Genomic DNA, 26,969 nt, shown 5'->3' on the forward strand with positions numbered 1-26,969 from the left:
CTTGCTTATGGGTAACTAACTATAGCTATTTTACAGATAGATTAGCAACTTAAACATACATCGATTCTGAGCGGTATACAACAAAACTCTGCTAGTTTCCCAAACACTAACCTGAGCATTGCCAAACCAGCCTCGTGCAAGATAAATAGCTTGGCCTTTGCGGTCTACCACGGCTAGTGTCCTACATTAATATTAATGTTGAACATTCAGAGGGCTTTTTTATTGGCAGAATATATGTGACTTACGTAAAATATTGAGCCAAGAAAAATCTGAGCCTGGCCCTTTTTGTTTTTAGTTGTGGAATGTGATGACAGTTGAATTGAAACCCATCATGATTTTAAATGACCACACTCCCTGGCCCTTTATGTTATAAGTATAAGTTTCAGCTTTTCAACAATGTTATGTGCTATTTCTCAGACGGTATGTTTCTTAGCTAACATACATTTATATATATATATAGAGGTGTAACACTGATCCAGAAGATATTTGATACTTAGCTGATCAGATGGCTTTTTTCATAATGTATTCTCCCCTCTGTCTCTCTCTCTCCTCTGTCTCTCTCTCTCCTCTGTGTGTGTGTGTCTCTCTCTCCCCTCTGTCTCTCTTTCTCTCTCTCTCTCTCTCTCTCTCTCTCTCTCCCCTCTGTGCCTCTCTCTCTCTCTCTCCCCTCTGTGTGTCTCTCTCTCCCCCCCTCTGTGTGTGTATCTCTCTCTCTTTTCCCTCTGTGTATCTCTCTCTCTCCCCCCTCTTCTCTCCCCTCTGTCTCTCTCTCCCCCTCTGTCTCTCTCCTCTGTGTCTCTCTCTCTCCCCTCTGTGTCTCTCTCTCCCCCCTCTGTGTCTCTCTCTCTCCCCTCTGTGTCTCTCTCTCTCCGCTCTGTGTCTCTCTATCTCCCCTCTGTGTCTCTCTCTCTCCCCTCTGTGTCTCTCTCTCTCTCCCCTCTGTGTCTCTCTCTCTCTCCCCTCTGTGTCTCTCTCTCCCCTCTGTGTCTCTCCCTCTCTCTCTCCCCTCTGTGTATCTCTCTCTCTCCCCTCTGTGTCTCTCTCTCTCTCCCCTCTGTGTCTCTCTCTCTCTCTCCCCTCTGTCTCTCTCTCTCTCCCCTCTGTCTCTCTCTCTCTCTCTCTCTCTCTCTCTCTCTCTCTCTCTCTCCCCTGTGTGTGTCTCTCTCTCTCCCCTCTGTGTCACTCTCCTCTCTGTCTCTCTCTCTCCTCTCTGTCTCTCTCTCCTCTCTGTCTCTCTCTCTCCCCTCTGTGTCTCTCTTCCTCTCCCCTCTGTGTCTCTCTTTCTCTCCCCTCTGTGTCTCTCTTTCTTTCCCCTCTGTCTCTCTCTTTCTCTCCCCTCTGTCTCTCTCTCCCCTCTGTCTCTCTCTCCCTTCTGTCTCTCTCTCCTCTCTGTCGCTCTCTCCCCTCTGTCTTTCTCTCCCCTCCGTGTCTCTCTCTCTCTCCCCTCTGTGCCTCTCTCTCCCCTCTGTGCCTCTCTCCCCCCTCTGTGTGTGTGTCTCTCTCTCCCCTCTGTGTGTGTCTCTCTCCCCTCTGTGTGTGTCTCTCTCCCCTCTGTGTGTGTCTCTCTCCCCTCTGTGTGTGTCTCTCTCCCCTATGTGTCTCTCTCTCTCCCCTCTGTGTCTCTCTCTCCCCTCTATGTCTCTCTCTCTCTCTCTCTCTCTCTCTCTCTCTCCCCTCTGTGTCTCTCTCTCTCTCTCCCCTCTGTGTCTCTCTCTCTCCCCCCTCTGTGCCTCTCTCTCTCTCTCTCTCTCCCCTCTGTGTGTCTCTCTCCCCCCCTCTGTGTGTGTCTCTCTCCCCCCCCCCCCTCTGTGTGTGTGTCTCTCTCTCTCTTTTCCCTCTGTGTCTCTCTCTCTTTTCCCTCTGTGTCTCTCTCTCTCTCTCTCTCTCTCCTTCTCTCTCTGTGTCTCTCTCTCTCCCCTCTGTCTCTCTCTCTCTCTCTCTCTCTCTTTCCCCTCTGTGTCTCTCTCTGTCTCTCTCTTTCTCTCTTTCTCTTTCTCTCTCTCTCTCCCCTCTGTCTCTCTCTTTCTCTCTCTCTCCCTCTCTCTCTCTCACCTCTGTCTCTCTCTCTCCCCTCTGTCTCTCTCCCCTCTGTCTCTCCTCTGTGTGTGTCTCTCTCTATCCATCTCTCTCTCTCTCTATCCATCTCTCTCTCTCTATCCATCCCTCTCTCTCTATCCATCTCTCTCTCTCTATCCATCTCTCTCTCTCTATCCATCTCTCTCTCTATCCATCTCTCTCTCTCTATCCATCTATCTCTCTATCCATCTCTCTCCCTGTCTCTCCCACTCCCTCTGTCTCTCTCCTTATGTGTTGTTCTCCCCCATGGTCTCTCTCTCTGTCTCTCTTCCTCCCCCTAAAGGGACATGAAACCCATATGTTTTCTTTCATGATTTAGAAAGAGCATGCAATTTTAAATAACTTTCCAATTCACATCTAAAATCTAATTTATTCTTTTGATATCCTTTATTAAAAATCATATCTAAATATTCTCAGTAGCTGCTGATTGGTGGCTGCACCAATCATCTGCAAAACTAAACAGTTTTTTTCTACCCTTGATTGACCAATGTACATTGATTCAAAGTTAATATCTTTATTTAAATTTTCAATATGAATTTTAAAAACAGAAAAAAGAAAGATACAAATACCAATTTACTTTTGTTTTGACCAACACCTGCCTTAAGCCAGAACCAGAAAATAAAAGATGTAAATACCAATTTGTATCTGCCTGGAAAATCTAGCTATAAGTCAGTTTAAGTTTTCCTTTTTTCATAGCTTTTTTTCCTATAAATTCTACACAGCAGAAAAGAAGGAAAAAAAAAATATCAGACAGATAATATAATGGAGGCAGCTGTTATGCATTTTGAATTTCCCTGCCTGTGTTTATAGGTTATGAATTTATCCAGACTTAGGATATACCCATCAGTTATTAGTCTGATAACATTTCCCAAGTGACTCCAAAGTCAGTTTACATCACATTATATAACATCATAAAAATTGGTGTGAACAATATTATAATTTTGCTAACAAACATTTACTTTTTGCTAAAAATAAATATATAGTAGTTTTATCTTGCCAAAGATCTATAGGACTATTTTGCTTTTGTAATTTTTTCTCTTCTGCACATAAAATATATATTATGCCTACAGCTTTTCCTGTTAGTCAGCATCAAGAAACATATTTTAACCCTTATGTGACACTTTAACATTGTATGCTGGCATAATAATTAATGAATAGGATAGTATCTCAACATCTCAACATTTACAAAAGTCAACCAATACTCATCAGAAATAAGTACAGAGAGAACAAAAAGGCAGGCTCTGCACACAGGAATCCAGAATAAAAAGGATATTTTAATGAAAAAAGTTTAAATAATACAATAGCAGCCACATACGCTGAGTGCACAAAAAAGGTGAACAAGGCAGGTAGACAAACTAACACTGATGTCTGACTAGTTTCATGCCTTCCCACGATGCTTATTCATAGACATGTGGTATGTGATAGTAGGTGCTTTAAATAGGAGAAGCCAGCCTATGATTGGTTAATCAATATATTAGATTTAAAGAAATAGCTGCTTCTTTCATAAAAGATCTTAAGCAAACAACCTATACTACATACTCACAAATATATATTAAAAACAAAAACAAACCTAACTTAAGTAAACATTACAAATGTTAATAAATATCTCAAATAAATGAATTTGCAAAATTAAATAAATAAGTAAATAAATACCACCTATATGTGTATATGTTATTATATATGAAAAAGGGGCAAAATAAATAACATGAAAAAGCATATTGAAAAAACATAATATGACATTAGGTCCAAATAATAAAAAAATAAGAAAATAAGAAAATAAGGAAATATGTTAATGTATATTAATACAAGACCTATTAGATGTCAATGAAATAATTGATGTCACAATCACAATTCATACCAGATGGGGAACAAGTATGCAACTTAAGCATCCAAAACAACTCTTTCTTTTCTAACATTTTAAATGTATTTCCTCCTCTAGGAATAGTGGCAACATCAATTATTTTTATGTTCATATTTGCTACATTTGTGAAATGATATCCATTGAAATGATTGGCAACTGCTGAACTCTTATTATAATTCTTGACATCCCTAGTATGTTCATTAAACCTTTTGCGGATCTCCCTAGAGGTTTGACCTGTATATTGTAACTGACATAAATTACAGGTGAGCATGTAAACCACCAATTTGGTACCACAGTTTGCATAGAAATGTATATTATAAACATTCTCTGTGCTACTGCTAGAAAACTGATTACCCTCCTGTATATGTGCGCACATATGGCAATTACGTTTTTCACATCTGAAATTACCAGTTTTATATAACCAATTTTGTTTGTCAGTATTAGTTCTAGTTACTAAGCTTGGCGATAATTTTTGTCGTAGAGTCATGGATTTCTTAGGCACAAATCTGATATTATTAATAAATGGTTTTAAAACCTCATCCCCTAACAAGATATGCAAATGTTGTTGTTATATTGTTTAGAATAGGCAGTTGTAAACACTATAGCATCTTTAAAGCTAGAATTGGAGTTCTTATCCTCACTATGGACTTTTGATGGTGGATGATATTTTTTGACTTCTCTTCGGCATTTTCAAGGGTATTGGCATTATAACCTCTGTTTATTAGCCTATTTTTAAGTTCTAAAGATTGAGACTCATAAATTTCATCTGACTTCATATTTCTACGAAGTCTGATGAATTGGGCACGGGGTATTGCTTTTACCACATGTTTAGGATGCTGAGAAGCAGCGTGCAAAATGGTATTGCCAGCTGTTTCTTTTCGATAGGTCCTAGTAACTATAGTATTGTGGCTAGCCTGTAGGGTTAAGTCAAGATAATTGACACTATTGGTACTATGTGTACCAGTAAATTGAAGGTTAAACAGATTCTTGTTAATATAACCTAAAAATTTCTCAAACTCCCTGTCATCCAAAGGCTCTTTGACGATGACCAACAGGTCATCAATATAGCGGACATATATAAGGATGTCCTCTAACCATAGGTTTTGAATACTGTAGATGTGTGAAAGCTCCCACCAAGAGACATATAAGTTAGCAAAGGAGGGGCAAATTTTGCCCCCATGGCAGTGCCACAGATTTGGTTGTAAAACACACCGTCAAACAAAAAATAATTATGGGAGAGAAGAAACATCAAGATAAGACAATTGTTTTTGTGCCAAGGGTTGTAAAACTCCATCTAACCATGCCCCCAAAGGTTCAAATAAGGAACCTACCCCTCAGACAATAGGTCTATTTTTTTCTTTTTTGATTATTTGGACCTAATGTCATATTATGTTTTTTCAATATGTTTTTTTCCCCCGCACCTTTTAAATACCGCTGGTATTTAGAGTTCACAGAAGGGCTGCGTTAGGCTCCAAAAAGGGAGCGTACAGGCATATTTACCGCCACTGCAACTCTAAATACCAGGGGTGCTTACGGACGCGGCCAGCTTAAAAAACGGACTCGTGCACGATTTCCCCATAGGAAACAATGGGGCAGTTTGAGCTGAAAAAAAACCTAACACCTGCAAAAAAGCAGCGTTCAGCTCCTAACGCAGCCCCATTGTTTCCTTAGTCTGCACCTAACACCCTAACAGTGACGTGCTGTCATAGGAGGCAGGTGAGGCACCTGTCCTATCTGTGTAATTACACCACCTTATTTAATTAATAATAAAAATAAAAAAAAATAAAAAATTTTATAACTTTTTTTGTCGGGGTATTTTCGGGTGACCCCCCTACCCCTCCCACCCCCATTTGATTAATTTTTAATTGCGCTTATTATTGTTTTAAAATCCTAATCAATTAATCAAATACATACACATTGCGCAAGTAGGCAGAGGCTGTGAGCCCTACCGTTGCGCAATGTATATGTATTTGTTTGTATGGGCCAGCGGAGAGTGAGACTGCCACCCAGTGGCTGCTGGCAAAAGTCTCTGAGTCCTCTTTGCGGCCCATACCGCTCCCAATGGAGGCTGGTCTATACCAGCCTCGGGAGCCCTGCCTGCCCCATCAGCTAATCAGCGCCGTGGTCCCAGGGGTGGGACATACTGGTGCGGCAGGCAGGAGACTGAGATGCGGCATGACGTCACATCAAGGCAGCAGGCATAGAGGGAGATTGAGATGCGGCGCACAGGCGCACGCTGTCACAATCATGCTATTGCTCACTGAGACACACTGAGCTGAGGATGGGACGACAAGACAGCTGTGAACTTGAAGATCTGAAAGAGCCGGTGAGAGGTTAAGAGCCGAGGTCTTGTGTCTCCCTCCACCGTGAGTACTCACAGCGTTTTAACTCACAGTTTCACTTTTCTCACTTGCACTTGCTTATGGGTAACTAACTATAGCTATTTTACAGATAGATTAGCAACTTAAACATACATCGATTCTGAGCGGTATACAACAAAACTCTGCTAGTTTCCCAAACACTAACCTGAGCATTGCCAAACCAGCCTCGTGCAAGATAAATAGCTTGGCCTTTGCGGTCTACCACGGCTAGTGTCCTACATTAATATTAATGTTGAACATTCAGAGGGCTTTTTTATTGGCAGAATATATGTGACTTACGTAAAATATTGAGCCAAGAAAAATCTGAGCCTGGCCCTTTTTGTTTTTAGTTGTGGAATGTGATGACAGTTGAATTGAAACCCATCATGATTTTAAATGACCACACTCCCTGGCCCTTTATGTTATAAGTATAAGTTTCAGCTTTTCAACAATGTTATGTGCTATTTCTCAGACGGTATGTTTCTTAGCTAACATACATTTATATATATATATAGAGGTGTAACACTGATCCAGAAGATATTTGATACTTAGCTGATCAGATGGCTTTTTTCATAATGTATTCTCCCCTCTGTCTCTCTCTCTCCTCTGTGTGTGTGTCTCTCTCTCCCCTCTGTCTCTCTTTCTTTCTCTCTCTCTCTCTCTCTCTCTCTCTCTCTCTCTCTCTCTCTCTCTCTCTCCCCTCTGTGCCTCTCTCTCTCTCTCCCCTCTGTGTGTCTCTCTCCCCCCCCCTCTGTGTGTGTATCTCTCTCTCTCTTTTCCCTCTGTGTATCTCTCTCCCCCCTCTGTCTCTCCCCTCTGTCTCTCTCTCCCCCTCTGTCTCTCTCCTCTGTGTCTCTCTCTCTCCCCTCTGTGTCTCTCTCTCCCCCCTCTGTGTCTCTCTCTCTCCCCTCTGTGTCTCTCTCTCTCCGCTCTGTGTCTCTCTATCTCCCCTCTGTGTCTCTCTCTCTCCCCTCTGTGTCTCTCTCTCTCTCTCTCTCTCTCTCTCCCCTCTGTGTCTCTCTCTCTCTCTCCCCTCTGTGTGTCTCTCTCTCCCCTCTGTGTCTCTCTCTCTCTCCCCTCTGTGTCTCTCTCTCTCTCCCCTCTGTGTCTCTCTCTCTCTCCCCTCTGTGTCTCTCTCTCTCTCCCCTCTGTGTCTCTCTCTCTCCCCTCTGTGTCTCTCTCTCTCTCTCCCCTCTGTGTCTCTCTCTCTCCCCTCTGTGTCTCTCTCCTCTCTGTCTCTCTCTCTCCTCTCTGTCTCTCTCTCCTCTTTGTCTCTCTCTCTCCCCTCTGTGTCTCTCTCTCTCTCCTCTCTGTGTCTCTCTTTCTCTCCCCTCTGTGTCTCTCTTCCTCTCCCCTCTGTGTCTCTCTTTCTCTCCCCTCTGTGTCTCTCTTTCTTTCCCCTCTGTCTTTCTCTCCCCTCTGTCTCTCTCTCCCCTCTGTCTCTCTCTCCCTTCTGTCTCTCTCTCCTCTCTGTCGCTCTCTCCCCTCTGTCTTTCTCTCCCCTCTGTGTCTCTCTCTCTCTCCCCTCTGTGCCTCTCTCTCCCCTCTGTGCCTCTCTCCCCCCTCTGTGTGTGTGTCTCTCTCTCCCCTCTGTGTGTGTCTCTCTCCCCTCTGTGTGTGTCTCTCTCCCCTCTGTGTGTGTCTCTCTCCCCTATGTGTCTCTCTCTCTCTCCCCTCTGTGTCTCTCTCTCCCTTCTATGTCTCTCGCTCTCTCTCTCTCTCTCTCTCTCTCCCCTCTGTGTCTCTCTCTCTCCCCTCTGTGTCTCTCTCTCTCCCCCCTCTGTGCCTCTCTCTCTCTCCCCTCTGTGTGTCTCTCTCCCCCCCTCTGTGTGTGTCTCTCTCCCCCCCCTCTGTGTGTGTCTCTCTCTCTCTCTTTTCCCTCTGTGTCTCTCTCTCTTTTCCCTCTGTGTCTCTCTCTCTCTCTCTCTCTCTCTCTCTGTGTCTCTCTCTCTCTCCCCTCTGTCTCTCTCTCTCTCTTTCCCCTCTGTGTCTCTCTCTTTCTCTCTTTCTCTTTCTCTCTCTCTCCCCTCTGTCTCTCTCTTTCTCTCTCTCTCTCTCCCTCTCTCTCTCTCACCTCTGTCTCTCTCTCTCCCCTCTGTCTCTCTCCCCTCTGTCTCTCCTCTGTGTGTGTCTCTCTCTATCCATCTCTCTCTCTATCCATCTCTCTCTCTCTATCCATCCCTCTCTCTCTATCCATCTCTCTCTCTATTCATCTCTCTCTATCCATCTCTCTCTCTCTCTATCCATCTCTCTCTCTCTATCCATCTATCTCTCTATCCATCTCTCTCCCTGTCTCTCCCACTCCCTCTGTCTCTCTCCTTATGTGTCGTTCGCCCCCATGGTCTCTCTCTCTGTCTCTCTTCCTCCCCCTCTGACTCTCTCATCCCTTATGTGTCTCTCTAACCCTCTGTGTGATTGTGTCTCTCTCTTTCTCTCTAACCCGCTGTGTCTCTCCCTCTCTCTCCCCCTGTCTCCCTCTCCCCCATCTCTATCTCCCTCTCCCCCTGAGTGCTTTTCTGTGTTTCAGTCTAACTTTTATTTATTTAATTAATGAATAGGTGGTGCCATCTGAGGCTTTATTTAAAGGGGTTGGGTCAAGCACCCCACCATCTTTAAATTTCACCAGCCGCCACTGGATCAAGACATTTTTATATTTACTGAATAATGAAGGAATCTATAAGCATAATTTGCAGCATTAAAGTAAAAAGTATGTTTTAAACATATTTTAATGGGCCTGGATTTCTAGATCTCATAATCAGAGCAAGCATTTTGTTATCTGGCAAGAGTTTCTGTTACAATCCTTTAGACTAAAATCAGATGTTTACTAAGTTGACCAGTTTTCCAAGACACCATTTAAAGGGACATGAAACCCATATGTTTTCTTTCATGATTTAGAAAGAGCATGCAATTTTAAATAACTTTCCAATTCACATCTAAAATCTAATTTATTCTTTTGATATCCTTTATTAAAAATCATATCTAAATATTCTCAGTAGCTACTGATTGGTGGCTGCACCAATCATCTGCAAAACTAAACAGTTTTTTTCTACCCTTGATTGACCAATGTACATTGATTCAAAGTTAATATCTTTATTTAAATTTTCAATATGAATTTTAAAAACAGAAAAAAGAAAGATACAAATACCAATTTACTTTTGTTTTGACCAACACCTGCCTTAAGCCAGAACCAGAAAATAAAAGATGTAAATACCAATTTGTATCTGCCTGGAAAATCTAGCTATAAGTCAGTTTAAGTTTTCCTTTTTTCATAGCTTTTTTTCCTATAAATTCTACACAGCAGAAAAGAAGGAAAAAAAATATCAGACAGATAATATAATGGAGGCAGCTGTTATGCATTTTGAATTTCCCTGCCTGTGTTTATAGGTTATGAATTTATCCAGACTTAGGATATACCCATCAGTTATTAGTCTGATAACATTTCCCAAGTGACTCCAAAGTCAGTTTACATCACATTATATAACATCATAAAAATTGGTGTGAACAATATTATAATTTTGCTAACAAACATTTACTTTTTGCTAAAAATAAATATATAGTAGTTTTATCTTGCCAAAGATCTATAGGACTATTTTGCTTTTGTAATTTTTTCTCTTCTACACATAAAATATATATTATGCCTACAGCTTTTCCTGTTAGTCAGCATCAAGAAACATATTTTAACCCTTATGTGACACTTTAACATTGTATGCTGGCATAATAATTAATGAATAGGATAGTATTTTAACATCTCAACATTTACAAAAGTCAACCAATACTCATCAGAAATAAGTACAGAGAGAACAAAAAGGCAGGCTCTGCACACAGGAATCCAGAATAAAAATGATTTTTTAATGAAAAAAGTTTAAATAATACAATAGCAGCCATATACGCTGAGTGCACAAAAAAGGTGAACAAGGCAGGTAGACAAACTGACACTGATGTCTGACTAGTTTCATGCCTTCCCACGATGCTTATTCATAGACATGTGGTATGTGATAGTAGGTGCTTTAAATAGGAGAAGCCAGCCTATGATTGGTTAATCAATATATTAGATTTAAAGAAATAGCTGCTTCTTTCATAAAAGATCTTAAGCAAACAACCTATACTACATACTCACAAATATATATTAAAAACAAAAACAAACCTAACTTAAGTAAACATTACAAATGTTAATAAATATCTCAAATAAATGAATTTGCAAAATTAAATAAATAAGTAAATAAATACCACCTATATGTGTATATGTTATTATATATGAAAAAGGGGCAAAATAAATAACATGAAAAAGCATATTGAAAAAACATAATATGACATTAGGTCCAAATAATAAAAAAATAAGAAAATAAGAAAATAAGGAAATATGTTAATGTATATTAATACAAGACCTATTAGATGTCAATGAAATAATTGATGTCACAATCACAATTCATACCAGATGGGGAACAAGTATGCAACTTAAGCATCCAAAACAACTCTTTCTTTTCTAACATTTTAAATGTATTTCCTCCTCTAGGAATAGTGGCAACATCAATTATTTTTATGTTCATATTTGCTACATTTGTGAAATGATATCCATTGAAATGATTGGCAACTGCTGAACTCTTATTATAATTCTTGACATCCCTAGTATGTTCATTAAACCTTTTGCGGATCTCCCTAGAGGTTTGACCTGTATATTGTAACTGACATAAATTACAGGTGAGCATGTAAACCACCAATTTGGTACCACAGTTTGCATAGAAATGTATATTATAAACATTCTCTGTGTTACTGCTAGAAAACTGATTACCCTCCTGTATATGTGCGCACATATGGCAATTACGTTTTCCACATCTGAAATTACCAGTTTTATATAACCAATTTTGTTTGTCAGTATTAGTTCTAGTTACTAAGCTTGGCGATAATTTTTGTCCTAGAGTCATGGATTTCTTAGGCACAAATCTGATATTATTAATAAATGGTTTTAAAACCTCATCCCCTAACAAGATATGCAAATGTTGTTGTTATATTGTTTAGAATAGGCAGTTGTAAACACTATAGCATCTTTAAAGCTAGAATTGGAGTTTTTATCCTCACTATGGACTTTTGATGGTGGATGATATTTTTTGACTTCTCTTCAGCATTTTCAAGGGTATTGGCATTATAACCTCTGTTTATTAGCCTATTTTTAAGTTCTAAAGATTGAGACTCATAAATTTCATCTGACTTCATATTTCTACGAAGTCTGATGAATTGGGCACGGGGTATTGCTTTTACCACATGTTTAGGATGCTGAGAAGCAGCGTGCAAAATGGTATTGCCAGCTGTTTCTTTTCGATAGGTCCTAGTAACTATAGTATTGTGGCTAGCCTGTAGGGTTAAGTCAAGATAATTGACACTATTGGTACTATGTGTACCAGTAAATTGAAGGTTAAACAGATTCTTGTTAATATAACCTAAAAATTTCTCAAACTCCCTGTCATCCAAAGGCTTTTTGACGATGACCAACAGGTCATCAATATAGCGGACATATATAAGGATGTCCTCTAGCCATAGGTTTTGAATACTGTAGATGTGTGAAAGCTCCCACCAAGAGACATATAAGTTAGCAAAGGCGGGGCAAATTTTGCCCCCATGGCAGTGCCACAGATTTGGTTGTAAAACACACCGTCAAACAAAAAATAATTATGGGAGAGAAGAAACATCAAAACATCTCCCACATATTGTTTTACGTTGTCAACCAGATCCATCTCTCTGTTAAAAAAAAACACTACAGCTTTTATGCCCAAATGTTGCGGGATACAAGTGAAGAGGGCACATACATTAATGACTGCCCACGAAAAATTATCTTTCCATGTGACAGTATCCAAAATTTTGATAAGTTGTGAACTGTCTTTAAGATAAGACAATTGTTTTTGTGCCAAGGGTTGTAAAACTCCATCTAACCATGCCCCCAAAGGTTCAAATAAGGAACCTACCCCTCAGACAATAGGTCTATTTTTTTCTTTTTTGATTATTTGGACCTAATGTCATATTATGTTTTTTCAATATGTTTTTTTCCCCCGCACCTTTTAAATACCGCTGGTATTTAGAGTTCACAGAAGGGCTGTGTTAGGCTCCAAAAAGGGAGCGTACAGGCATATTTACCGCCACTGCAACTCTAAATACCAGCGGTGCTTACGGACGCGGCCAGCTTCAAAAACGTGATCGTGCACGATTTCCCCATAGGAAACAATGGGGCAGTTTGAGCTGAAAAAAAACCTAACACCTGCAAAAAAGCAGTGTTCAGCTCCTAACGCAGCCCCATTGTTTCCTTAGTCTGCACCTAACACCCTGACCCTAACATGTACCTCAAGTCTAAACACCCCTAACCTTACACCCCAAACCTTCACTCGGACTTAGGAGGTCGTTAGAAGAGGATGGATCCGCGTCGGCTGCTTCAAGATGGTCCCGCTCCGCGCTGGATGGAAGAAGATAGAAGATGCCGCCTGGATGAAGATGTCTACCGGTCCGGATGCCCTATTCTTGCCGGATAGGATGAAGACTTCGGACCCTCTTCTGGACCTCTTCTTCCTATGGGGAAACACTTTCTAAGTCTGCACCTAACACCCTAACATGTACCCCGAGTCTAAACACCCCTAACCTTACACTTATTAACCCCTAATCTGCTGCCCCCGCTATCGCTGACCCCTGCATTATACTATTAACCCCTAATCTGCCGCTCCGTACACTGCCGCAACCTACGTTATCCCTATGTACCCCTAATCTGCTGCCCCTAACACCGCTGACCCCATATATTATATGTATTAACTCCTAATCTGCTGCCCCCAACGTCGCCGCCACCTACCTACAATTATTAACCCCTAATCTGCTGAGCGGACCTCACCGCTACTATAATAAATGTATTAACCCTTAATCCGCCTCACTCCCGACTCAAAAACCCTATAATAAATAGTATTAACCCCTAATCTGCCCTCCCTAACATCGCCGACACCTAACTTCAAGTATTAACCCCTAATCTGCCGACCGGACCTCGCCGCTACTCTAATAAATGTATTAACCCCTAAAGCTAAGTCTAACCCTAACCCTAACACCCCCCTAAGTTAAATATAATTTAAATCTAACGAAATAAAATAAATCTTATTAAATAAATTATTCCTATTTAAATCTAAATACTTACCTGTAAAATAAACCCTAATATAGCTACAATATAAATAATAATTATATTGTAGCTATTTTAGGAGTAATATTTATTTTACAGGCAACTTATTTTAACTAGGTAGAATATTTATTAAATAGTTAATAACTATTTAATAGCTACCTAGTTAAAATAAATACAAAATTACCTGTAAAATAAATCCTAACCTAAGTTACAATTAAACCTAACACTACACTATCATTAAATAAATTAAATACAAATACCTACAAATAAATACAAATAAATACACTAACTAAAGTACAAAAAATAAAAAAAGAACTAAGTTACAAAAAATAAAAAAATAATTTACAAACATTATAAAAATATTACAACAATTTTAAGCTAATTACACCTACTCTAAGCCCCCTAATAAAATAACAAAGCCCTCCAAAATAAAAAAAATGCCCTACCCTATTCTAAAATAAAAATTGTAAAGCTCTTTTACCTTACCAGCCCTTAAAAGGGCCTTTTGCGGGGCATGCCCCAAAGAATTCTGCTCTTTTGCCTGTAAAAAAAAACCATACAATACCCCCCCAACATTACAACCCACCACCCACACACCCCTATTCTAACATCCCTTAAAAAAACCTAACACTACCCCCCTGAAGATCTTCCTACCTTGAGTCGTCTTCACTCAGCCGAGCCGAATTCTTCATCCAATCCGGGCGATGTCTTCATCCAAGCGGGGCTGAAGAGGTCCATCATCTGGCTGAAGTCTTCATCCAAGCGGGGGCTGAAGAGGTCTTCCATCTGGCTGAAGTCTTCTATCAAGCGGCATCTTCAATCTTCTTTCTTCCGGCTCCATCTTCATCCCGCCGATGCGGAACATCCTTCCTCCACGACGAACTCCCGACGAATGAAGGTTCCTTTAAATGACGTCATCCAAGATGGCGTCCCTCGAATTCCGATTGGCTGATAGGATTCTATCAGCCAATCGGAATTAAGGTAGGAATAATCTGATTGGCTGATGGAATCAGCCAATCAGATTGAAGTTCAATCCGATTGGCTGATTCAATCAGCCAATCAGATTGAGCTCGCATTCTATTGGCTGTTCCGAGGGACGCCATCTTGACATGGACCCTCTCCGTGCCGGATGGAAGAAGATAGAAGATGCTGCTTGGATGAAGATGTCTGCCGGTCCGGATGTCCTCTTCTGCCCAGATAGGAGGAAGACTTTGGACCCCCTGGAGGAGCTCTTCTTGCCGGATACGATGAAGACTTCGGATCCTCTTCTGGACGGATCGGTGATACCCGGCATGGTGAAGACAAGGTAGGGAGATCTTCAGGGGCTTAGTGTTAGGTTTATTTAAGGGGGGTTTGGGCTAGATTAGGGGTATGTGGGTGGTGGGTTGTAATGTTGGGGGGGTATTGTATGTTTTTTTTTACAGGCAAAAGAGCAGAATTCTTTGGGGCATGCCCCGCAAAAGGCCCTTTTAAGGGCTGGTAAGGTAAAAGAGCTGTTAAATTTTTATTTTAGAATAGGGTAGGACATTTTTTTTATTTTAGGGGGCTTAGAGTAGGTGTAATTAGTTTAAAATTCTTGTAATCTTTTTTTATTTTTTGTAATTTAGTGTTTGTTTGTTTTTGTAATTTAGTGTTTGTTTGTTTTTGTAATTTAGTTTAGTTGATTTAATTGTAGATAATTGTAGATAGTTTATTTAATTAATTTATTGATAGTGTAGTGTTAGGTTTAATTGTAACTTAGGTTAGGATTTATTTTACAGGGAAGTATTTAGCTTTAAATAGGAATAATTTATTTAATAAGATTTAATTTATTTAGTTAGATTAAAATTATATTTAATTTAGGGGGGTGTTAGGGTTAGGTTTAGACTTAGCTTTAGGGGTTAATACATTTATTATAGTAGCGGTGAGGTCCGGTCGGCAGATTAGGGGTTAATAATTGTAGGTAGGTAGCGGCGACGTTGGGGGGGCAGATTAGGGGTTAATAAATATTATGTAGGGGTCGGCGATGTTAGGGGCAGCAGATTAGGGGTACATAGGGATAATGTAGGTGGCGGCGGTGTGCAGTTGGCAGATTAGGGGTTAAAAAAAATTAATAGAGTGGCGGCGATGTGGGGGGGCCTCGGTTTAGGGGTACATAGGTAGTTTATGGGTGTTAGTGTACTGTAGAGCACAGTAGTTAAGAGCTTTATGAACCGGCGTTAGCCCAGAAAGCTCTTAACTCCTGGCTTTTCTCTGCGGCTGGAGTCTTGTCGTTAGATTTCTAATGCTCACTTCAGCCAAGACTCTAAATACCAGCGTTAGAAAGATCCCATTGAAAAGATAGGATACGCAATTGGCGTAGGGGGATCTGCGGTATGGAAATTCGCGGCTGGAAAGTGAGCGTTAGACCTTTTCCTGACTGACTCTAAATACCAGCGGGCGGTAAAAACCAGCGTTAGGACCCCCTAACGCTAGTTTGGACGGCTAACGCAGAATTCTAAATCTAGGCGTTATTTATTACATTTTGCAAATTTATTTATTTGAGATATTTATTAACATTTATATTATGTTTTTGTTTTTAATATATATTTGTGATCATGTAGTATAGGTTGTTTGCTTAAGGTCTTTTATGAAAGAAGCAGCTATTTCTTTAAATCTAATATATTGATTAGCCAATCATAGGCTGGCTTCTCCTATTTAAAGCACCTACCTATCACATACCATATGTCTATGAATAAGCGTTGTGGGAAGGCGTGAAACTAGTCAGACATCAGTGTCAGTTTGTCTACCTGCCTTGTTCACCTTTTTTGTGCACTCAGCGTATGTGGCTGCTATTGTATTTTTTAAACTTTTTTCATTAAAAAATATTTTTTATTCTGGATTCCTGTGTGCAGAGCCTGCCTTTTTGTTCTCTCTGTACTTATTGCTTGGTGGCTCGGTTTCGCCACGGCTACGGCTCTCCGTTTCCTTGGAGGGATTGACCTTTACTTACCGGGTTCACTTCCGGTTTAGCACTGTGAGATACGGAAGCTGCCAGGACCGTCACTTCTTCGTTTGCACCCATCAGAAATACCCTCTCCCACCCTACCTTAGGGGCCTATTTATTAAATGCCTGCCCGACATGATCCGATCAGCGGATCATGTCCGACAGACATCGCCGAATGCGGAGAGCAATACGCTCTCCACATTCAGCATTGCATCAGCAGCTCTTGTGAACTGCTGGTGCAACGCCACCCCCTGCAGATTTGCGGTCAATCGGCCGCTAGCAGGGGGTGTCAATCAACCTGATCATATTCGATTGGGTTGATTTCACACAAGTTAAGTCTGCTTCCTCAGAACAGGCGGACAGGTTATGGAACAGCGGTCTTTAGACCGCTGCTTCATAACTGGTGTTTCTGGCGAGTCTGAAGGCTCGCCAGAAACACGGCCATACGGAGCTTGATAAATGGGCACTTTAGTAATTACAACACCAATAAGCAACTTACAGTCCTATAAACCTAAATACAGGTTGCCTGATAGAAACAGTCTAATCCTATTGTTAAATAAAAGCAGTTATATCTGATGTAGATGCTCAACCACTGCAGCCTCTCTCCCTGATCACACCAGACCACCTGGCCCACTGTCACAAGGAACCTCCCCCCCTCCCCCCCCCAGCCTATTAGTTCCCTTGACCTGCATAGTCCAACCAGCACCAAAATACCCACATGGGTATCTTGCCAATAGAGAGATTGTAGAATAAAAAGTCTATGAGCACTTTGCAAATGGCTATGTAGCCCTTTATTTTCAGAAATGCTTAGCTATGCAACACTTTATTTTTATAAATGCTTTGCTATGCAACAGTTTATTTTCACAAATGCTTTTTTAATGATTTAAGGGACATACAGTAGAAGTCAATTTCACAATTCAGACAGTGAGTACAATAACAAAACAAAAAAAACCTTTCTAATTTATTTTATGTTATCAAATGTAGCTCTTTTTCTTGGTATGTTAAAACTTAGCTCCTCTTACTTGAAAACCAAATATCCTGGAGAATGCAGTCAAACTAAATACAAAGTTTATCGTCGAATAGGCTCATCTACGTGTTAGATTTTCAACACTGGTTCACCAGTTGTGGGGATATTTAACGTCAAAATGGTGCACACATTATTGAGAATACTAAATTATATAATGCAGAAAATGTATAGAAACATCATCTCATTAACCCCTTAATGACCAGCGACTTACAGAGTACATTGTCATCATTTAGGAGCTAATACCAACATTCATTTTTATCACTATTACTGTATTGCACAAGCACAGCAAATTTTTATGAGGCTGTGGAAATGAGTCCATAATTTATTAATCTCCAGGAATTCGAAAAACCTCTTTCAAAGTGAAAAATATATACTCAATTTTATTGCAGAACAGCACAATCATTAAAGGGACACTGAACCCAATTTTTTTATTTCGTGATTTAGATAGAGCATGCAATTTTAAACAACTTTCTAATTTACTCCTATTATCAAATTTTCTTCATTCTCTTGGTATCTTTATTTGAAATGCAAGAATGTAAGTTTAGATGCTGGCCCATTTTTGGTGAACAACCTCGGTTGTCCTTGCTGATTGGTGGATAAATTCATCCACCAATAAAAAAGTGCTGTTCAGAGTACTGAACCAAAAAAAGCTTAGATGCCTTCTTTTTCAAATAAAGATAGCAAGAGAACAAATAAAAATTGATAATAGGAGTAAATTAGAAAGTTGCTTAAAATTGTATGCTCTATCTGAATCACAAAAGAAAAAATTTGGGTTCAGTGTCCCTTTAATAACACCTACAAAAGCTCAATCTAAGACTATACAACTACAGCTGCTATCTTCTTGCCTTCTGTACATTATTTTCCAAAATCAGAAACCATTTGGAACATTTCTTTGTGAAATCTCACAAAATAAAACAGTGCTCTGACAAAATGCTGACGGAATTTTAGCCGACAGCATTCTGTCCGCCGGACATTTGGCCGACGGACAGAATGCCGAAGCATGTTCCGAGTTCAGCCGAGGGCAGATACGCTCCGGAGTGCTCTGTTCTAATCAGACCCTCGGGTGCCGCAACCACCTCTGGGAACCTAACCATGGGTCCCAGCCCACACGTCTTGTAATTCTCTGTCTGTGGAATTATCTATCTATCTATCTATCTATCTATCTATCTATCGAATCTATCTATTTATATATCTATCTATTGAATCTATTGAATTTATCTATTTATTGCATATATTTATCTATCTAATCTATCTATCTATCTATCTATCTATCATCTATCAATCAATCAAATCTATCTATCTATCTATCTATCTACCTATCTCGTGGCCGGACTGTTATCTGACAGCCACTTGTGTGTCGGACTATTATCCGTCGGCCAAATATCCGTCTGCCAAATGTCTGTCTGCCAAATGTCCGTCTGCCAAATGTCCATCGGCTAACAATCCGGCTACTAAATAAAACACCTGCATCTAAAACTGAAAGCTGAAAGAAAATCTAGCTCAGCCATTCTACACATGCATCAAATATCTCTGATTAACATTACCATTATTGCTTGGTTGTTGTCAAACGTTATGTTAAATGTAGTTCCCTATAAGTGCATACCTTGGTCTGAATAATCACAAATTTACAATATAGGTAGAACATAGCAATATTTTTTGCTGTAGAACTATTTAAACAAATACATTATCAATACCACATATAGGGGCATATTTAACAATGTGAGCGGACATGATACTAAGCAGCGTATCATGTCCGCTGCACATTGCTGCACATCGATAAATGCCGACAGCAAACACCAATCAGCCGCTAGCAGGGGGTGTCAATCAACCCAATTGTATTTGATTCGGTTGATTTCTGTCCGCTGCCTCAGAGCAGGCGGACAAGTTATGGAGCAGCAGTCTTTTTAACAAGGGGCCTCAAGCTCCATACCGAGCTTGATAAATATGCCCCATAAAATGTACTGTGCTGGTGTAATAGAATAATAATAATATAAAATTATTGTTAACTAGATGGGCTCCATCTAGTTAATTAAGAAGCAGCAGTTATAAGACCGCTGCTCCTTAACCTGTCCACCATCTTTTAGGTGGCGGATTGAAATCATCGCAACCCGATTTATTGATTGACAGCTCCTGCTAGGGGCCGATTGGCCACCAGGGTGCAGGGGGTGGCATTGCACAAGCATTCACTAGCTATGCTTGTGCAATGATAAATGATGACAGCGTATATTGTCAGCATTTAGCGATGTCGAGCTTACATGATTTGCTATAACGAATCATGTCAGCTTGACATATAGTAAATCTACACCGATGAGTCTTCTATATATTTATTGCATTACATCTTTTATTATTCTAAAAAAATGTGTGCTCACAATAGCAACAAAGTTGGAGTATTTTGAATTGAAATATCCTGACTACTGGTGAATAAGTGTTGAAAATGTAACAGTAAGATAAAACTATTCCCTGATAAACCTTGCATAGATTTTTTACAATAGTCTCCAGTGGTCTTTCTATTTAAGACATTATTATTATATAATATTTTAACATGTTGTTATAAAAGTGAGTCAAATTAGGATGCACAGCTATGTCATATTTCTGTATGGTAACAGCATGAACATTTTTTTACACAGATTCATTAGAACCCAGAAGGCAGCTGGATACTTCCCAGTCCTCATACGTGTGGAAGGTATCTGTGCTAACAGGCAGTGCTGGAACATTGGCTAATGTCACTCTCTGGGTGTATGGAAACAAAGGTACAATTGGGCCAATCATTCTTGGAAAGGATGATAATGAACAGTTATTTTTGCCTGGTCAGGAAGATGAGTTTCAGGTAAATCCAAAGCATATGGGACTTTGTTTAATCCTAGTACAGTATTATAGTATTACATGCGGTACCAAAAAGGCGAATTCAGAGCATATTAACATTGCAATTAAGATAGTATGCACTTAAAAAAACAGGAAACCTAAAATTTTCTTTCATAATTTTGATAGAACATACATTTGTAAAAAAACTGCCCAATTTATTTCCATAATCAAATGTGCTTCATTCTCTTGTTATCTTTTGCTGAAGGAACATCATTTCACTACTGGCAGCAAGATAAACACATCTAGTTAGCCAATCACAAAAGACAAATGTGTGCAGGCACCAATTAGCAGCAGCTCCCACTAGTGTAGGATATGTGCATATTATTTTTTAACAAGGGATACCAAAAGAACAAAGCACATATGAAAATAGAGGTGAATTTAAAAGTGTCTTAAAATGATATGCTCTATCTGAATCATGCAAGTTTTTGACTTTCCTATCCTTTAAAGGGGAATTAAACTCATAATTCAGATACAATTGTAAACACAACTTTCCAACTGACTTATTTGATCTAGTTTGCTCTGTTCTCTTGGTATTCTTTGTTGAAAAGCATGCCTAAGTAAATTTAGGAGCTGGGAACTAGCTGCTGATTGGTAGCTTCACATAAATGCCTCTTGTGATTGGCTTACCAATGTGTTCAGCTTGCTCCCAATAGTTCATTTCTGCTCCTTAAAGAAAATACGCCTAGAAAATAAAGCAAAATTGGAATTAGAAGTAAATTGAAAGTTGTTTACAAATGTATGCTCTGTCTAAATCATAATAGAACATTTTGAGTTTCATGTCCCTTTAAACTAATGTTACTGATGGCAGTTTTGTCTGTGCAATTTTTAAAAAATATTTGTAAAATTATATTAAATAATTTATAAGAATGTGATAAATACCCAAGTATCTTCGAATCTCTAATCTAGCATTTGCTGATATATGACTATATACCCAGGAGTGAAGTTATTGTACTGAAGTAGGGTGACGTAGGTAAGAATAGGTAAGATTGATCTATATGGATAAAATAAATTATACTAAAATGATTGTTATAGGAATGCTAAAAGCAGTTGGGCATCTGCTTTTATTTTTTTGCTTACAAAAAATAAATCTGTTGTAGCCTTGGGGACCACCAAACAGTTCAATTAAGGGGATCTTCTGGAAAACGGTGAAAATGGAAATCAGGACCCTAACATCTAGAAATGCCATCTCCCAATCACTTTCTGTAAATGTTTGTTTCTAATTCACACTCGCATTGTTGTGATTGTCACGTTCAGTACAGGCGTTTTCATATATGGGTTTTAAACGGAATTGCGCCTTCACGAACAAGCTTTGAAAAGCCATTGCCCCATCTTGACTGGGCTTATAAATGAACAGAACCTTTGTGACCAGGATTTCAAATGGGAATGCGCTTTTGTGATCACAAAGACAAAACTTGTTCATTATTGAAATCCTGGTCACTAAGGTGTGATCCCATTTAAAAGCTCAGTCACAAAGCCTTGGTTCCTTTTCAAAGACCTGTCATGAAAATGCCCGGTCACAAGAGAGTGGTTCCTTCCGAAAGCCGGATCACACAGACATGATCCTCATTTAAAGCACAACATTTTTACTGCTAAATTATTACAATGGAGCGGTTTCACGGTTTACAGTGTAAGAACTGTTAAAATCTCATTTTAGAAGATGAGCTAAGTTGCAGCCACTTCTAAATGAAACCTGTAGACTTCTTCTTGTTTTAGATATATATCTTGCCAAACCACTTGGTGCCTTTTCAATCAATAATTGGAAATATTGGGAAAAAAAACTTTTAAAATATTGAGGGCCAGATTACAAGTGAAACGCTAATTAACTCTCCCGCTCGAGCGTTAATTGCATAGAAGTAAGATTTTTGTGCTCGTCGGGTTGTGCTCGTATTATGAGTTGAAAATAAACTGTTTTCGCTCACATGCTAACCCCATGAGAGCAAAAAGACAAACTTCGAATATTGTGTGCACGTTCATGTATTCTTCCATAGGAGTCAATGGAGAAAAAAAGTGGAATAACACCCTACTCGCAGGCAACCCAACATGAAAATATGAATATTTCAAATTGTAATGTTCTTCACACAGCAGAATATGTTCTATTTATTTATAAATACATATTTTTACATATATCTGATGTTTTTGGTACAATATATATATATATATGTATAGATATATACAAATATATATAGGAATATATATTTAACAATACATAGAACATATTCTGCTATGTGCAGAACATTGGAATGGAAAATATTTACACCAAATACATAGTTAAAACCTTAATTAAATATGAATATTGCATAAATATGGTTTTACATGTTTTCATCTACTTAACTGCGAAGGGCTCCAATGCCCATATATATATATATATATATATATATATATTTACATATGTGTACATATGAATTTATGTGTTTACTATGCGATAAGCCTGCCCAGAGGGAAGTCTATTTAAAATACTAAAAAAAATAAATGAAATTATCAAAACTAAAAAAATTAAACCTAATCTAATACCCCTATAAAAATAACTCCCCCCAAACATAAAAACACCCCCTAATCTAACAATAAACTACCAATAGCCCTTAAATGGGCCTTTTGTAGGGTATTGCCCTGAATTAAACAGCTCTTTTGCTTTTGCTCTTTTGCTGCTAATGAAAAAAATAAAAAAATCCCTAATCTAAAAAAAAATAATACCACCCCCCCAAAAAAAAAACCTCTAACCCTGAAATAGGCACTCACAGTTCCTGAAGTTCGGCGGTGAAGGTTTTCTTCCAGGCAGCGACATTTTCACTTCCGCTATGTGCTACCATCTCTCCGGATGAAGATAGATGTCCCCGCGCTAGATGAAGTTGGAGCCATCTGGAAGAAGACCTTTCCGCGGACTTCAGGAACCGTGATTACCTATTTCGGGGTTAGACTTAGGTTTTTTTTTCTTTTCTTTTTTTTATTTATTTTTTTAGATTAGGGATTTATTTTTTATTTTTTAATGGACAGCAAAGGAGCTGATTGCCCATACAAATGCCCCATTAGGGGCAATGGATAGCTCAGGTTTTTTTATAGTTAGTTTTTTTTTATTTTGGGGGTTGTGTGGGTGGGGGGGTTTTACTTTTAGGGGGTAATTAGTACTTTATTTAGGTTAAAGGAGCTGATCGCTTTAGGGCAATACACTGCAAAAGGCCCTTTTATGGGCTATTGGTAGTTTAGTGTTAATTTTTTTTTATATTAGGGCTTTTTAATTTTAATTGGCAGGAAAATAGCTGATAACAATGCCTATACAAATGCCCCTTTAGGGGCAATGCGTATCTTGAGTTTTTTTAGACTTAGATTTTGTTATTTTGGGGAGTTGGTTGGGTGGGGGGTTTAACTGTTAGGGGTACATTTTAGATAAAAGAGCTGTTTAACCTTTTAAGGGTTATAGGTAGTTTAGTGTTAGCTTAGGGTTTTTTTTATTTTGGGGGGATTTATTATAGGGGTATTAGTTTAGGTTTTTTATTTTGGATAATTACGTTTATTTTTTTCTGTAATTTTAGAATTTTTAATTTTTTTTGTAATTTTAGTGTTTGTTTTTTGTAATATTATTTTTTTTTAAATTTAATGTTAAATCTTGTTAAATAATTGGGGTTAATTTATGGGGTTTTAGGTTAGGGGGGTTAGTGATTAGATAGATTTTTTTGCATTGCGGGGGGTTGTGGGGGGTTGGCGGTTTAGTAGGCTGACCATATTTCCTTGAGACAAAAACGGGACATTGAGCAGTCAAAAACGGGACGGGGTTAATATTCTTTAATTATATGAAAAAAAGGAAGATTTTAACAAAAGTTAACTTTTATGACATGAATTTAAACTATTGAGCCAACAATTATCCTTCAGTGACAGAAGAACTCATACAAAATGTTTTAGGTAGACGTAGAGCTAGAGGGGGACTGTATTTCATCATGATTGTACAATGAATATTTGTCTGATGAAACAAATTTACACAGCAAATTTTGGTCTTTCTACACCATATAATAAACTTCTCACACTCCATGGGCTGATGTATCATGTATATGAAATTATTTTTACTTTAAATTTGATGCACACAGAAAATTGGCAAATTTATATAAAAATAAAGCACAAATGTTCTGACTTATAAAGACACCCTATAACATGTTTTTTATTATAACTGTTGTTAAGGGAAATAAAATTACTTATCCAATAACCATTCTAAAGACGAAGGTTCCCTCCATTAGATCACATCCATCAATCACACGCCCCTAATTTTGAAGAGCGCGAGCGGCATAGACTGCTAAGACTGCATGAAGACTGCATGAAGGCTGCATGCTGTGGATCATGTGGGTATGGCAACCCAACCCCAACCCAGCAGCAGTTAAAAAAAAATAGTTTTTTAAAAAACTGCCCTCCCCGCCGGCGGGGAGTTTAAAAAAAAAATTAAGTGGTGTGTGTGCAATAAAAAATTAAACTTGCGCTGCCCGCACGGTCTGATAACCCTCAAAACGGGACAAAATGACTATTAATAAAGAAACGACGGGACAGGGGAAAAAACATAAAATAACGGTACTGTCCCTTTCAAAACGGGACATATGGTCAGCCTACGGTTTAGGGATTAATATTGTAATTAGGTAGTTGGCATTGTGGAGGTTTATGCGGTTTCGATGTTAATAGTATAATTATGTATTTTGTGTTGTGGGGGTTTGGCGGTTTAAGGGTACGTATTTTAATTTGTGGATTAGGGGTTAATTACTTTATTATTTTGTGATGTGGGGGTTGGCGGTTTAGAGGTACATTTTGCGTTAGGTGCTGTTAATATTTCTTGTGGGCGGTTAGGGTTTTTTGTTAATAGTTTGTGCGGGCGGTTAATTTTTTTTTGTTAATACTTTGTGTGGGCGGTTAGGTGTTTTTTTCTTAATACTTTGTGCGGGCGTTTATGGATTTTTTTGTTAATACTTTGTGCGGGCAGTTAGGTTTTTTTGTTATTATTTCTTGTGGGCAATGAGATTTTTTTTGTTAATATTTCATGCGGGTGGTTAGGTGTTTTTTTTGTTAATACTTCGTGTGGGCATTTTTTTTTTTTTTGTTAATACCTTGTTTTCGGCTGTTAGGTTTTTTTGTTAAAGGGATAGTAAACACCAAAAATGTTATTGTTTAAAAAGATAAATAATCCCTTTATTTACCATTCCCCAGTTTTACATAACCAACACTGTTATAGAAATATACTTTTTACCTCTGTAATTACCTTGTAGCTAAGCTTCTGCTGACTCCAGGCCCGGACTGGCCATAGGGCATGCCGGGCAAAGTCCCGGTGGGCCGTCAAGTTATCTGGGCCCGGGGCTGACCAGGTTAGCTAAGCCCCTCCCACCAGTCAGTCAAAAGCATGGGGCCTGTCCTGATACTTAAAGTACCCAAGTGGCCTTAGGGCATCCCAGCAGGAGACGAGCAATTTAGACCAGGGGGCCATGTTGCAGCAGCAACATGGTAATGTATTTATTTTTACTTAATACAGGTATACCTCACTTTACAGTGCTTCACTTTACAGCGCTTCGCTAATACAGCGCTTTGTGGAGCTGAAGTTCAACCTCCAAGGATTTTAAAACATTGCTGTAATCTTTGTGAGATTGCGAGAAAAGTGACTGGCACCATTTTATTATGCTTAGTTCACCATTTTACAGCATTACAGTGTAATCTGTGTCTCAGTGCCATAGTCTGGCAAATTGTACTACAGTAATTGTCACTATTTTACAGGTACAGTATTTATTGAATACTGTGCTGTGCGAGTGTTAAACTAAACTTAGCACTATTGCACACCTAATATAAGTTAATTAAAACATGTTTTTAAGTTTTTAAATACACTGGCAAGTGAAAAGAAAGCTAAAACTGCCTTGTTTCACTTTAAGGCGGTTTTCACTTTACAGCGGGGCTCCGGTCCCTAACCCGCTGTATGAGCGGGGTATACCTGTAATTGCACTGCCTCTGCAAAATGGGCTAATAGTGCGCACCACATATGCCCCTCCCCCCCATACTGGCTCACCGTGACTGGACATGCAAATGTTTAAGTTTGAGCAAGCTGCAAATTATTTCAGAGTGGCGTGCTGAGGGACAGAGTTAGAGCTGCAGATATAACTTGATATGTAAGACACTGCCAAACCCTAATCCAGTATACATGTTCCTTCTGTCTCCCTAAGGTTTAATGCTGGGCTTGCTGGCAAACAAATGATGGTGTCCTGGACCCCCCCTCACATCGTCTCCTGTGTTCCTGAACGGCTGCCTGTTAGTGGTATAACTGTGTGCACACACCACTTGCCACACTGTTCTTGTAGGAGCTGCAGAATTTATTGCAGGCTGAAGCAGGAACTTGTGTGGCAAAAGTTTTCAGCCGATCACTGATAGTTGCTTTACATTTCCCTGCTTCTGCCGGTGGCGTGGTGACAGTGCAGAGCATTACTGGTTTATAACAGTGTGGCAAGTGGTGCGTGCACACTGTTATACAACTAACAGGCAGCTGAACTCAGTGTTAACTGTACTGTTGCCAGAACAAGATAACATGTGGAGCTACCTTGGCTACCAGAGAGAACTGCAGTTTGGTAGTCATGGGGTTAAATTGTGCTCTACACTTTATCCTAGGCAATGGGTGAGATGAGGAGGTCATATGGGAAGGGCTTACTCTTCTGCCCTTATTGATTTACAGC

General features: G+C 39.3%; 1 protein-coding gene across 1 annotated transcript in view; it reads left to right on the forward strand.

The window, feature by feature from the left end:
- RP1 (RP1 axonemal microtubule associated) overlaps positions 1-26,969 on the forward strand; it is a 550,286-nt gene that overhangs the window by 234,806 nt on the left and 288,511 nt on the right. Inside the window, exon 17 of the mRNA XM_053715884.1 lies at positions 20,058-20,257. Within this exon, the coding sequence (XP_053571859.1) occupies positions 20,058-20,257 (200 nt within the window). The remainder of the gene's footprint in view (positions 1-20,057; positions 20,258-26,969) is intronic.

Source organism: Bombina bombina, chromosome 5 (genome assembly GCF_027579735.1).
Source record: "Bombina bombina isolate aBomBom1 chromosome 5, aBomBom1.pri, whole genome shotgun sequence".
Lineage (NCBI taxonomy): Eukaryota > Metazoa > Chordata > Amphibia > Anura > Bombinatoridae > Bombina > Bombina bombina.